Source organism: Poeciliopsis prolifica, unplaced genomic scaffold (genome assembly GCF_027474105.1).
Source record: "Poeciliopsis prolifica strain line A6 unplaced genomic scaffold, Auburn_PproV2 SCAFFOLD033, whole genome shotgun sequence".
Taxonomy (NCBI): domain Eukaryota; kingdom Metazoa; phylum Chordata; class Actinopteri; order Cyprinodontiformes; family Poeciliidae; genus Poeciliopsis; species Poeciliopsis prolifica.
Genome location: NW_026562408.1, coordinates 248,017 through 263,406, shown reverse-complemented (window position 1 = coordinate 263,406; position 15,390 = coordinate 248,017). Strand labels below are relative to the sequence as shown.

Sequence of the window (15,390 nt, the reverse complement as noted above, 5' to 3'; positions counted from 1 at the left end):
AACGAGCTCTTGCCAGAGTAACGTTGTTTCAACTCGCTTCCTCTGTGATCCTCAGATCTTGGTTGCACAGGATTCATCTGCCTGCACCACTTGGTAGAGAAATTGTGAGAGAAATTCTCAGAACAGAGACGCTTGCAATTCAGCTTTAAGATTTAAAAAAAAATTAAGAATTCCCCCCCAAGTATTAATTTCTCTAAAAGTAAAACAAGCAACGGCCAGCCTGGCAGGGGGCCTGGTAAAGCATGGCGGGCTGCCAGGCTTATATTACTCTGAGGGAAACCCTGCTATCATTTTAATGGAGTAAAACCGTAAAAAATAATTTCATCCTCTCTGTGGTTCATTTCTAATTATAAAATAAAAAAACAAATAAAAAAAAAATCATCCATCTTTGAAAATAAAGAAATTTATCCAGCAGCTTTTAGTGGATTATCAGTGGATTATCAGTGGATTATCAGTGGATTATCAGTGGATTATCAGTGGATTACCATAGCAGACCACGGCGGCCCGGGCTCCTCTGTAGTAGATCGCTCAGGCCTCGTAGCGCTCCGATCCGGCGTGTCCTGTCAGGAACAACATGGGAAATTTAAAGAAACATTCCTCATTTTAAATCAACATCAATAAGATATTCCTGATATGAAGCTGCAGAACTATTTCTATCACTTTGAAGGACTTGTCATCATTCACCTTTGACCTTTATGACTCACCCAAATCCCCAAAGTGATGACTCTGTCTGCGACCTGGATGGTTTGGCCACAAATGCAGCACCGTGGTCTGAGGGCGACACAAACGCAGCTTAACGTTCTGATCCGAATATTTCATCTGAAAAATTATCACAACTAAAAACATGACAGGAATCAGAAGTTTACATGCACCAAGTTCATTTCAGTGATTAATTAATCTATCGATTATTCTGACAGTCAATTACAAAACTGGAACAAGCTGGACATTTTTTTAACTCTTTTATATAATATTAAAAATGCATAAAAATAAACTAATAATTCAATCCTTTTTAAAATTAGAAAATAAACCTTTTATTCTCTTAAAGTCGGGAACTTTTTACTTCTTGATCATTCTCAAAGACCAGAAAAGATGCAGATCAACACAGAGTAGAGATTATCTGAGGTTATTTCTTGGATTATCAGATTAATAATTCAACAGCAGAAGGTTTTAGTACAGAGTGTGAAGCAGGTGAAGCTAAATGAGAAGTTTAGCCTGGAACAGATTTTAACTCATATTCAAAATGTTTATATTTTTTGTACAGTTTTGGTTTCATTTCTGATCTGAATGTCTTTCTATTAATCTAGTTAATGATTCATAAATTAGTGGATTATTTAACCACCATTAATCAGATTAATGCTTTCAGTCCTAAAAGACACAAACCAACTGAAGGTAATCAGAAAAAACTGTTTAGGTTAGAATCATTCAGATGAGACACCTGGAGAGTTTGTTGGCAAAAAGTGAAACCTGACCTTTATTTTATTAGTAAAAACAGGAGAGGCGGACTTCCTGTTGTCTCGGATTCAGCGCTTGAACAAGTTTTCCAACTACCGTACTTTCCGGACTATTAGCCGCACCTGAATATACGCCGCAGAAGCTAAATTGCATGATTTGTACATATACAAGCCGCACCGGACTATAAGCCGCAGGTTTTTATGTTTATGTAATTACCATATGGTTCATGCACACAGAGGGATTGTTGGGAAAGAGGCAACTGTTTGGGGAAGCTCCTATTTATTATCATTTCACACAAGTTGCATATTTGCATACGTTAACTGTTACAATTTAGTGCAATAGTAGCTCCTATTTATAAACATTTGAACAAACAAGTTGCATATTTGCATAACATTTTCAACCATTTAGTGCATAGTAGCTACAGAAGGTACAGAATTATAAAGCTACAACAACAAATAAAGTGCCTGTGACACTACAGTAAGTCTAAATTGCAGTAACACGGCTGCTTAAAATATACGGTTATCAGTCTACCAGAAAAGTTATTACCGTAACCCTCCTCTTCATCTTGCTGAAGTAAACGGCTGTAACCAGAAAGTCAAGTCACTAATCCTCATCTTCATCTCTTCCTCCGTACTAAAACCACAAAAGTCTCATCTTCAGTTGCGGAAACAAACAGGTTCAGGGCTTCGTCAGCCACTCTCCTCTCTTCTTTCAATGTCGCTCTCAAAACCAACGAACTCCTCTTCGTCACTGTCGGAATCGAACAGCCTCTGAAAGGCCTCAGGTGTGGCGGCGTCCTCCTCTCAATCACGCAGCAGTCCAGCCTTTCTAAACTTGTTGGTGATTGTGGATTTTTTTTACACTCCTCCACGCCATCAGGATCCACTCGCAAACTTGTGCAACGGTAGCTTTTCTCATGCGACCCGTTTTGGTGAACGATTTATTTATTTTTCCTGCTGGCGTCTCCAACGTCTCACCATTGACTTTGATTCCAAAGTTACATGCAGCGGTTCTATTTCCTTCGTTTACTGCCAAATTGACTGCCTTTAACTTAAAAGCTGCATCATATGCATTTCTACGTTTGTTTTCCATAATGAGGGTGTCACAAACTGTCTTGCGCTTGCAATGTCCGTCTTCTCTCGCTGTCGTTCTGTCTCGTACCACTTGCAGTAGAAGTCTGCTTCCGGAGGACCTCCGCGTTCCATGCGCGCAGCTACTTGTGTGTTGAAGCAAATGTGACGTCAACATGGTGGATGGATTTAGGTATCCCCCTAGTGGCCGTTAGCTGTAAAAATCCATAGATAAGCCGCACTGTTATATAAGCCGCAGGGTCGAAAAAATGGGAAAAAGTCGCGGCTTATAGTCCGAAAATTACGGTAGTTGAGCATGTTCAAAGTTTGTCACATCACAAACTTCAGGGTATTTTCTATAATTTGGTGGTTATCAAACTATTTGGCCGACAAAAATGTCAGTTTTTATTGATTTATTTTTTATCTGACCTTCATCTCCAAAAAAGCTTCCAGTCTGGTCAGTCAACTGGTCCCTGTTGGAACCAGCAGTCTGAAGTTTCGCTGCACCCAGAAGAGATTAAATTAAAATGTGAAACGTTTGGTGCAACACAAAGCCTCCATCCAGGTTTCTGTTTCTAAATAAATTTCATTTATTATAAAAATGGACCAAAATCATCCGCAGGCTTCACTGACATGAACATTGTTTCCTTTGAACAAACCTTAATAAAATAAAGCAAAATTGAGCCACATCATGTTCCTCTTGTTGAAAAGATTCAGAAACCAATTTAGACAAAGACGATCAACCTGAAAAATGGAAACTATGAAATATGGCTTTTCTTTTATGTCTGGCAAACCTGCAAAAGCCTTTTGGTTGATTAGTTTCTCAATTCATTAAAATATTGAGATGCGTTTATTGTTTATTTAGCAAGAAAAGTAAATTGATAAAACTGTTTTGCAAATATAACTAAAGAAAAAACTAAACTAAGAAAAATAGTAAATATTTACACTTAGAATTTTTGACGGCCAAATAGTTTGAAAACCAGCAAATTATAGAAAATACCCTGAAGTTTGTGATGTGACAAACTAGAAACATGTTCAACTGGTCGGGAAACTTTTCCAAGGCGCTGAATGCGGGAAAAGAGGAAGTCCTTCCTCTACTGATACAATCAAAGAGTAAAAACAGATCATAATAATATTCTTGTCACTATTATAAAAGCAAAGCAAGTGAAAACTATGAAATATAAAATTTTGAAAGAAAAGCTGAGTGACAATAAAAATTAAGAATAATTGACTGCAGCTGAAATCACATTTTAGACCAGCTAGTGTCAGAGAAGCTTTCCCCACTTATTCATGCTGAGGTTTTTCAGTTTCATTTCCACAGAACAAACTGCACCAACAGTCAAACGCTCTCTGTCCTAAATCTTCCCCAAAGGTCAAACATGAACAACGAGCCCCGAGTTGAGTTCACAATCACTTCTCTGACGGTGAAACGCGCCGTGACCCGACAGCTCTGACTTTCCTCTGAGGCCGTAGAGCAGCTGGACTCACGTTCTGGTACGGCCCCACCAGGAAGCGGTGGTGGACATCGCCACCAGGCTCGTCTTCCCCACGCTCTCCTTTCCCAGCATCACCACCTTGGCGTCCACACGCATGGCGCTCATGGCGGCGGGGCGATCAGTCAGGGAGTCACGAGCGCTGAGGAAGCTGCATGAACAAAACACAAAACAAATACAGTTTATATCAGGAATAAAGTCAGAAAGGATGAGAAAGTATAAAAGAAATAAATGAGATGAAATACTAACATGTTTACCATGTTTATCTACATATCCTGGTACCTTGCTGCCATGATTTTCCATGACGATTATAAAGCCTGATCAAAATATCACAGGGACAGAATTAAACTTTTCTTTAAGAAGATCCATAAAAATTACAAAACAGCTTAAGGTTAATCAACCAAACTTAATTTAACAAAATCTCAGATGAAAAGTCAAACCAAATTTTAAAAACTATTTATATCAGGTACCTTCACTATTTATAGAAGATGATTAAAGGCAATGTAAAAAATTGACTTTTTCAAAAGTCACATTTATGAGATCAAAGTCATAAATTTAGTTTTTGTGAAAAAGCAGTCAGACTATATCAGTGACGTGCAGTCAGCGTCTCATCATGGAAAAATTAAATTATTTTATATTATATTATAGTTTATACTATAAGTACCTATTTTTTATTTAGCTTAACTAATTCTGATTATTTTTTCTTTGAAATTTTTTTTAAAAATCACTGCATTTTCACATTGTCCCATTCAAATACTGAAAGTGCAGCAGGTGAGGCAGCAGGAAGCCGAGCCTCACTTGGATTGATCAACGTCTCACTACCTGCTGGCTGCCAGTCTATAGCAGCAGCTCCTCCTGTCTGAACGGCGCCAATAAAATGATTCAAAAACATTTCATGTATGAACTGATTTTACATCATTTGGCTCATGTATATAAAGTACAGTGTTTCTTGCCTCCAACTGTGTGTGCAACGTGTTTCGTGCTGCTGAGCAGCAAAAGAAACCAGAGAACTGGAGGTGAGGCAGGCAGTTCTCTAGCCTCATGGCAGGGGGCGCTCATGATCCCAGACACTGACACTCCACACTGCAGAGGAAGAGACAGCAACAGTGAGCTAGCCATGGAGCTAGCTATGGAGCTTGAATTATAGCTAGCCATGGAGCTTGAATTATAGCTAGCCATGGAGCTTGAATTATAGCTAGCCATGGAAACTAGCCAAGCAGCTAGCAATGAAACTAGCCATGGGGCTTCCCTTGGAGCTAGCCATGGAAATAGTCTTGGAGCTAGAAGTGGAATTAGCCATGGAATTAGCCCTGGAGCTAGCCATGGAGCTTGAATTGTAGCTAGCCATGGAGCTAGCCATAGAGTTTGAATTATAGCTAGCCATAGGGCTTGAATTATAGCTAGCCATAGGGCTTGAATTATAGCTAGCCATGGAATTAGCCATGGAGCTTGAAGTGGAGCTAGCCATGGAGGTTGCCTTGAAGCTACCTCGTACCACATCAATCACTTATTAATTATCACAAAATAGCCATTAAGCCTAAAAACAAGCTAGTGCAACAGACTGAATGTTCTGCTCTTAGTATGGAAAATATTTCAGCGTTTTTTTTGTTCAGTTGCTATGGCATCTAGGAAGCTGCGCTGATAGAGACAGAGAATGAAATGGTTTCGTCTTGGACTTTAAGGATTTCTCTTTTCTGTGGAGCATAATATTAATAATATCTACATGTCCAAGTTTGACTGAGTTAACGGAGTTATTGTTCGGCGGCGGCGCGGCTATGGATGGCATGTAGAATAATTGTCTTTTTGCCCTCCAGCGTTGTCCGCATGCACAAAATTTCCTTATATAAACAATCACCTGCAGGGGTTCTATATTTGCAAATCTGATTAAGTATATTTATAATTCTGATTACGTCAGAGCCTCCCTAGCCATGAACCTCACCCACGTCACTGGACTATGTATATTTATAAGCAATACAACTTGACGTGTTTTATTGAGCCTATAAACCTACAATATTTCCTACTGAAGAAAGTTGGAGCCACTAAAAAATGCATTTAACTTTCACAAAAAGTCAAAAACCTCAATTTAACGAAAAACAGAAAAATTCTGAGAAAAGTCTGCTCCCCCAGAGTAAAAGCGAAACTTTCGTCCTGCCTGCGGATAAAAGCTGCTGCGCTTTAGGAAACGTAAACATGACACAGCAGCAGAACGCTAACATAGCCAGGCTAGCAAAGCAAACTGAACCCCGTTACAAACTCACATGGTTGCTAGTGTCACTCCGCCAATCTCTCTAAACTTCCGATCACGTCCCACTTCCACCAGGGAGCCAAACCTCTTCTCACACCCGCCTACCAGCCCGTTTCGCGGCTGACACGCTGCCCAGCAGCTGGCTCGTCATCCCGCAGCAGGCTGGATGGCGGCAGAGGCAACGTTAGCTCCGCTCGTTGCGCAGCGGCTGAAATCACAATCCGGTCTCCAGAAAGCGGGCGATACAGAAACGATTGGAGGCGGTTCAGTGGGTCGAGCGGATTCTGGTTCAGAGGTCGAGATGTTTCTGCCTGGGCTGCAGACAGCTCCCGCTGAGCTTTGTTTGGTTGGTCGGAACTAATGAGCGAGCGCTGCAGAAACCGGAAGTGGTCGAGTTCTTCGAGACATTCTCCGGATGTTTTCCTCCGAATCATTAAAATAAAAGTGTTACTGTTTATTTAAACGTTTTTTTTTTTTTATATAGAATCTAACTGATGTAAAATACTGTTGCTACATTCTCGTGTACAGTAGGTGGCGGTATGCACCTTAAAGTTGCTTGCGATCCGCTATAATAGAAAAGAAGAAGAAGAAACTTTTTTGTTTGTTTTGATTTTTTGTAGAATTAATTATAATTAATTTATAAGGAGTAAGCCTAGCAAACAGTACAGTCAGTAATGTAAAGAGTAATAATAATTTCCCACTTTTTTCTACCACAAAAACAATTGTAAAAAAGCGTGGAAATACTTGTAAAAGTAAAGCATGCTGTTCTGGAAAGCGCTAATCCTTATCAAAAATGGAAAGTGACGTAAATCCAGGGATTTATTAATAATACATTCATTTCTCCCTGAAGTTTGATCTAGTAATGACATCACCCCCAAGTTCTGCTAGTCACCTCATGACCTGTGTAGTTGGAGCAGAGGTATTAGTGAACAAAGCATTGAAGGCCTGGTGTTTGAATAAATGCAGAGCAGAACTCTGTTTTGACCTAAAGAAAATATAATAATACCCTATCAGATATTCTGATAGGGTGCCATCAGAATATCTGCGGCACTTTAGGGGTGCATTAAGGATTGCAGTGTGTGATGGTGGGCCAGAACATGCAAGAACTGACAGTGAGCCAAGCATGGGTCCTAGACAGGGGCCTTCAGAATTTTTAATGTGTTCATGAACACATTCATGTGTTTTTAATTAACACATTAATGTGCACCACCTTCATCAAAATAATTTAACACAGTAGAATGTTTCAGCCTAAGTCACTTTTGTTTTATCAGTAAATTAAATCAAAACTATCTATTGTATTTAATCACTGTTTCTTTGTTTGAAACTTCCTTGATTTGAAATATTTAACAAAAAAGCAAAAACAGAAGAAATCTGTAAGAGCCAAATTCTTTGTCAAGTATTGTGAAAAAGTTTTTCACTTGTGAGGAGAAGAATGAGAAAGAAAAAAAGTACCAAAGGTTGTATGTTTGTGGAAGGAATGGAAACAATAAAACTACCAGAAGAAGAGGGCTTGAAGGGTGATTACTTTAAATACTTGTGGTAAACTTTCCCAAGCAAAGATCAGCACACAACAACAATAATAATACACATTAGAGAACCAATATCATACCTATCTCTAGAATATAATGTTTTGTAAATAAAAATATTACCTAAGCTAAATATACTTTAATTATAAATAAAAAGCTAATTATATCATTGTAACTGTCTAATTATTTAGAATAGAATAGAATAGAATAGAATAGAATAGAATAGAATAGAATAGAATAGAATAGAATAGAATAGAATAGACTTTATTGATTCCCAAGAGGAAATTGCTTATTTGTTGGAAGCTACTCCATCTTAGGTAATAAATACAAAGTTTATAAACTATATATACCTAAATGTGATAAGTTAAAAATGACTAGACATAAACAAATAAATAACAAGAAACCACATGCAATATATTAATCAAAAACAAACCTATACATGAGCGCAATTTGTTTAAATTGTTGACTTTAATAAGGGTTGTATTCTAAGGCCAGTTTAATGTGTTTCAGCTACAGGTTGCTAGGTAGTGTTTCTACATTTGATCAGAAAATAATGTTCATTTTGTTTAATGATCTCCATGATATCAACATATAAAACAATGAAATATATTATGTTCTACATAAAATTATTGACACAAATTAGCTAAACATAAATGAGACATTTTATTATTATCCAACTCCTTCCCTCCATCCCCCCATTTTTTAAAAAGTTAACTTGCCACTTACAACATGGCGGACACACTGACGTATCTTTAGTCTGTTGAGCGCACTGTCCAATGGCTAACGCCCGTTTTGCCACACTTCCCATGTTATTGGACAACATCGCGAACAGGTGATGCTAATACTGAACGGTAATTGGTCCATTCCTCAGCAACTCTTGCGCACTGAGACGCGCTCACCGAGAGGCTGGAGAAGGACGCCAACATGGCTGAAGCAGAGGGGAGCGAAGTTACTTCAGGAGGAATTTTCCAAGAAATCTTCACCTCCCCGTTGAACCTCACCCTGCTCAGCCTCTGCTTGTTCTTGTTATACAAAATTTTCCGCGGCGACCGGCCGCCGGATCTGGGCGAGGTGGAGAAGCCTCTGCCTAAAATGAAAAAGAAGGATTTCACTCTGGCAGAGTTGAAGCCTTACGACGGAGTGCAGGATCCGCGGATTCTGATGGCCGTTAACGGGAAAGTATTCGACGTGACCAGAGGAAAGAAGTTCTACGGACCAGGTAAATGTTCCCAAACGCTCCGGTTTCCACCCGCCTGAGCCGGCGTTTGTCGTGTCCAAGGTTTGAACAGCTGCTTCGGTTCACCAGCAGGTTTGGGTTTAGTTTTCTGCGGAATGTGGCGTCACACCCTTTCAGTGTTTGAGCTCAGGCGGAGAGGCTGGGGCAGCCTTCACATCAGAGATCGTCTATGAACCAGTTGACTCCTTCTCCACAAAAATATGTGCTATTAAAGAGACATATAATTAGTATTATTGCAATCAAATGATTAAAGCTCATTTACACAATTTTTTTTGTTAATGTTTTAACTTATATTTATTTAATGTATTTTATTTAATGTTTTTATAAAATGAGTGGTTGAATTGAGTAAAACTTTGAATTTATTGTATTTTGAGGTTTTTCTAAACAGAAATCACGTTGTTTAATGTGTGTGTGTAAGAAAAAACACACACACTAGTGGAAGCAGTCACTTATTGAGTCCAATATCCTATCAACTTAATGTCATACCTGATCATATCAGGTGCAGCAGAACGGGATAGTTTTAGTTTTCTGTTATTACCATAATCCATAGCATCTGGATTATTTTTGAACATTATTGTAGGTTAAAATTCCAACACTACATCCCTCATTTGTTGCTCTTCAAAATCTCTCGTGTGCCTTTTTATCACTGAATAACTAATCTGAATGTCAGATTCACTTCATGAAGTCATTTTTTCCAGGTGTCACAGGAGCGTTTTCACTCAGTTGTACCTGTTGGGTTTTTTCTTATCTCACTCTGTAACCTCTGCTGTGTGTGACCTGTGACCGACTGGATAACCGGCAGCCATCATCCAAAGTCTGGACTTTAAATCCCAGCAGGAGATCATGGTTTTACTCATTTTAATGGAGTTTTTTTACATTTTTTTTCTCTGAGGAGTTTTTGCGGTGCCAGTGGCTCGGCGCAGAGAGGAGAGAGGGCGAGGAGAAGGAGAGGGGAGAAGACATGCGGCAAAGGTCGCCGGGAAAAGTCAAACCCGCGACGTCCGCCTTGAGGACTGAGGCCTCCAAACGTGGGGCGTGCTGACCCCTGCACCACCGCAGCACGCCCCGCTTTGAGTGTTTTTAGCGTTTTTGCAAAAAGTCATTTTTCACAGCAGCATCTGCAGCCCTGAATGTGTTTAAGAGTCAAAGAGCCGCTGTTAAAACTCAACACGTCAATAGAAATGAAGTTTATTAACTTTCAAGTTAATAAACTTTCAATATTCAAGTTGCAGTTGAATATTTTATTATTATGCTTCAGATTATCTGTTGCATACAGTGAGGATCTGATAGTATAATGCTTTCACTGCATTATTGAAATATTTTAAAACAGAATGAATATAGCATATTTTTATTTAATGCAGAAAAGTAACTCAAATTAAAATATTATAAAATTGGTTATGTGTTAATATTAAAATTAAAGTTTTTGACCAGGAATCATTTCTGCTGCTAGCACTAGGCTAGCAGGTTAGCTTTGGTTGTATTTACCCAGAATGCCCTGCGCTGCAGTCCAGTTCCTGCTTTTGGAGCGGTCTTTGGTCCGCTTGGCATTCACATTCAAACTGAACCAGACCGAGGTTTGGAGGACCAGAGGTCAGAGGTTGATTAGAGTTCACACCTCACCAACCGGACTTTGACTAGGCAGACGGAGCGCAGTCGGGTGAAGTCTGATCAGGTCTGAATGATAAAATCCTTTTATTGATTTAGAATAACTGACTCTTCATCTGGAAGTTTCCCTTTGCTTTAAATGCTTGTGTTCTTATTTCTAGCTCCCCCTGCTGGACAAACATTTCGTGTTATGATCAGCATGCAGACATTTCATAAATATTCACAATTTAAATAAATAATTTCATTTATCAAAATCAAACTAAACACCAAGCCTGTAATAATCACACATTATTCTGGATGATTAATTTCGCCAGATGTTTTTATAATTAACAGTAATATTGTTGTTTTGAGATCATTTTCCAGTAATATTATGGTAATAACGGCATAATGACAAAGCAAAAACAGACTCTCTCAGATCAGCACACTTTAATTTCTAATTCACGTTCATCTCTGCAACTCGAATACATTTTAAATATCTCAAATAGATAAAACAGAAACAACAAATAAACCGAATTAGAAAAAATGTCCCAAAAAAACACCAAACTGAAAACTTTATCACAGTTTTTGGTGGGAAGAGAAACAGTTATTGATATCACTGTCATTTCTGATGTGGTGAGTTGATTTATGGATGGTTGTGTCTGCAGACGGGCCGTACGGCGTGTTCGCCGGCAGAGACGCCTCCAGAGGCCTGGCCACCTTCTGCCTGGACAGAGACGCCCTGAAGCTGGAGTACGACGACCTGTCGGACCTGAACGCCATGCAGCAGGAGAGCCTGGCCGAGTGGGAGACGCAGTTCACCCGTCGGTTTCATCTTTCTACTCATCCATTTCCTGTTTCTGATCATCTTGGAAAAACACCTTTAAAGTATTAGAAGGCAAACATTCTGATTAGTTCTGAGGTTTTAGAGATCAGAGCTTTCGGGTTCACCTGATCCAGATGTTCTGCTCACATTAGCAATTAGTGAGTCCAATGCTCTCAAATCAAAGACCTTATTGATCTGCTCAGGGCGTTTTCATAAAATCAAAATGTGTTTCAATCTTTAAGCTTCAGACTGAACCTTTTTAGTTGTTGCGAACTCCATAAAGAGAATCTGCTGATTGATCCAACCTGGGACTGAAGATAATTATTGTTTTTGTTATTGATTAATCAGATCAAATAAATGGGCATTTCTGTATTTAGCTGCTTAAATCTTTTTCAGACATATATTTACGTATTTACTCTTACTCCGTTTTAGGCAATAAAATGTTTGTTTTCTTTAAGAGAGGAATCAAGTTGCTTATTTGCATCTTTTAATGTTTGAATATATTAAAAAGCTAAAGGAAAAGTTAGCCAATTTTTATCATGTTAATCGAGATCACTGGAATAATCTGTGAGTCAGCTGCAGATTATTTCAGTTTCACCTGGAAAAACCTTTAAATCCTGAAACCTGATGGGTTCTGTTGCAGTGAAATACGATTACATCGGGAAACTGCTGAAACCAGGAGAGGAACCGAGCGAATACACGGACGAAGAGGAGGGAAAGGACAAGAAGAGCGACTAGAGGACGAAGAGGAGGCTGGCCTTACATTGGCAACGGCTTCGCTCTGAGCTTCAGGACTTTTTTCAGGACATTTCCATTTCCTTCGCTGATCTGCGTTTCTCTCCGTTTGCTCGGGCCGTTAACAGTGAAGCGTCGTGTTTCTGCTCGGATCGTCTCGTTGTGATCAGTTTCATCTGAACTCAAACTCGGCTGAATTGGTGAAAATGTGTCTTGTGCTTGGACTCTTTTTGATGAAAAGCTTTTAAAGACGATACATTTGCATAATTATTGCATCTTTAATGTTCAGGAAGCCGCAGATGGACGGAGTTACAAACAACTGATCTGGATTGTTTTGTACATAATCGATAATTGAGTCCTAATCTGAATGGAAACGGTTATCTCAGATTTCTGCTGTTTTCTCTGCTTTTACATTGGGAAACATTTTGAACTTTTTGCTTCTTTTTTATGTTTAAGATGAATTATAATCATTTCAAGACTTTTAATGACACTATGCCGTGAAACTACTGTTGCAATAAACTGCTTCTTTTATTTGATTATTTTAGCACTAAATTAGGATCTGACCTTTAGATTTATTCTGGTTACTAAAATGATCTTCTGATGTTTTTAAGCTCAAACTCATTTAAGATTTTCTTTTTGGTTTGCTCTTGTTTTATGCATTTAATTTGCTATAAAATGAAGGAATATTTTCCTGTATGTATGCATTGGGTCACAGATATAATATCTGAATCATATTTTGATTTAATAAAGAAAAGTTTAAAATGACCAGCTGGGTGACTTTTGTTTCACTTTCTTTAAAGTTAAACATTTACAAATTAAATTGTTTATTTTTGTTGAGCAGATATTAAAAACACCACCGATCACCCTGAAACCTGGATGTAGAGATGACCTCTGACCCTTCAGAGCCACATAAAGACAGTCACAAAGTCAGCCTTCTATCACCTGAAAAACATCTATAGGACTGATGCAGTGACGTGCAGTCACAGGAGACAGAATATATCCATCCATCGTCTACCGCTTATCCGGGTAGACGATGGATGGAACTGAGGCCCAGACTTCCGTCTCCCCAGCCACTTCTTCCAGCTCCTCTGGGGAATCCCCAGGCGTTCCCAGGCCAGCCGGGACACATACTCCCTCCAGCGTGTCCTGGATCTTCCTCTCCTCCCGGTGGGACGTGACCGAAACACCTCACCAGCCTCAGCTGGCTCGTCTCAATGTGGAGGAGCAGCGGCTCTACTCTGAGTCTCACCCTGTCTCTAAGGGAGAACCCAGTCACCTCACAACCAGGACCAAAATCACACTGCTCTTCCAGAATCCGAGGTTCGACTATCCGACGGACCCTCCTCTCCAGGACCCCTGAATAGCCTTGCTAAGGAGGCTTAAGAGTGTGATCCCTATATAATTGGAGCACACCCTCCAACCCCCTTTTTAAACGGGTACCACCACACCAGTCTGCCAGTTCAGGGGAACTGCCCCCGATGTCCAATGCGATATTGCAGAGTCACGTCAACCAACACAACCCTACAACATCCAGAGCCTTAAGGAACTCCAGGAGCTTTTTAACCACCTTGGTGACCTCATCCCCAAGAGATTGGGGAGCCCAACCCAGAGTCCCCAGGCTCACCTTCCTCAATGGAAGACATGTCGATGGGATTGAGGAGGTCTTCGAAGTATTCTGCCCACCGGCCCACAACGTCCCGAGTCGAGGTCAGCAGCACACCATCCCCACTATAAACAGTGTTTGTGCTATAAACACTGCTTCCCCCTCCTGAGACGCCGGATGGTGGACCAGAACCGCCTCAAAGCCATGTGGAAGTGCACATATGGACATCCTTATACCTGAACATGGTTTTCGTTATGGACAATCCGTGACGAGCACAGAAGTCCAACAACAGAACACCACTCGATCGGGGGGAGTTCCTCTCAACCATGCCCCTCCAGGTCTCACTGTCATTGCCCACGTGAGCGTTGAAGTCCCCCAGCAGAACAAGGGAGTCTCCAGGAGGGGAACTCTCCAGTACCCCCTCTAAGGACTCCAAAAAGGGTGGGTAGGCTGAACTGTTGTTCGGGCCGTAAGCACAAACGACAGTCACAGCCTGTCCCACCACCCGAAGGTGGAAGGAGGCTACCCTCTCGTTCACCGGGGTAAACCCCAATGTACAGATGCCAAGATGGGGAGCAACAAGTATGCCCACCCTGCCTGACGCCTCTCACCGTGGACAACTCCAGAATGGAAGTACATCCAGCCTCTCTCAAGGAGGCTGGTTCCAGAACCAGAGCCATGCGTCGAGGTGAGACTGACTATTTCTGGCCGGAACCTCTCAGCCTCACACACCAGCTCCGGCTCCTTCCCCACAAGAGGGGTGACATTCCACGTCCCAAGAATCGGACCCCCTCCCTCGGCCATCACCCATTACACACTGCACCCTACCCCTTTGGGCCCTCTCATAGGTGGTGGGCTCATTGGAGGGGGGGACCCATGTTTCCTCTTCGGGCTGGGCCCGGCTGGGCTCCATGGGTAAAAGCCTGGCCACCAGGCGCTCGCCAACGTGTCCCACCTCCAGGCCACGCTCCAGGGTGGGGCCCCGGTGACCCGCGCGGGCGAGGGAACATGAAATCCAATCTTCTTTTTCATCATCAGCGTTTTTGGTGGTGATGAAAGACCCTGATGATGAAACTTTGTCTGGTGAAGTAAATATATATAATATATTCAAGAAGGTGAAGGATTGTGCGTTACAGTAGTAGCATATCTTCACAACCCGCTAGTAGTTTAAATATTCTCATCTCCGGGGCAATTTAAGGTCGAAGCAAAAACTATTCCTGGTGTATTATAGAAAAAAAGGTACGTGTCAGAATTATAGAAAAAAAGGTACGTGTCAGAAGTGGGATTCGAACCCACGCCTCCATTCGGAGACCAGAAGTCCCGTTCACACGGAAGGTTTGATCCTTGAGTCTGGCGCCTTAGACCACTCGGCCATCCTGACACAGTCGTGTTGTGGAAATTTCACTATATATTTAATCCATCCCACAGACCGAAGCGCTATAGTTTTACCTGTAGATGATTATTCCATCATGATGCGTTTGTGGAAAATGACGTACACGTGTTTCAGTTAAGTGTAGAGGGTATAATACTTTTAACGGTTAGTTTTTCTCTACGCATGCGTATTGGAAATTTCCCAGTCATGCGGCATTAAAGTAACCAGGTCGAACGGAAATATTTTGAAG

The 15,390-nt window shown here is 40.8% G+C and overlaps 1 protein-coding gene and 1 non-coding gene across 2 annotated transcripts; one reads left to right on the top strand and one right to left on the bottom strand.

Moving 5' to 3' along the window:
* The first annotated feature begins 8,688 nt into the window (after window positions 1–8,688).
* On the top strand, window positions 8,689–12,930 carry LOC129373579 (membrane-associated progesterone receptor component 1-like). Its single transcript, XM_055051586.1, has 3 exons — window positions 8,689–9,005; window positions 11,273–11,428; window positions 12,074–12,930. The coding sequence occupies exons 1-3, from the start codon at window positions 8,711–8,713 to the stop codon at window positions 12,166–12,168; spliced, it is 546 nt and encodes a 181-aa protein (XP_054907561.1). The 5' UTR covers window positions 8,689–8,710; the 3' UTR covers window positions 12,169–12,930.
* A 2,109-nt stretch (window positions 12,931–15,039) lies between these two features.
* Window positions 15,040–15,149, bottom strand: trnal-caa (transfer RNA leucine (anticodon CAA)). Its single transcript has 2 exons — window positions 15,112–15,149; window positions 15,040–15,085 (listed from the first exon to the last, which is right to left on the bottom strand). It is a non-coding gene; the product is annotated as a tRNA-Leu (tRNA).
* Between the last annotated feature and the right edge of the window lie 241 nt (window positions 15,150–15,390).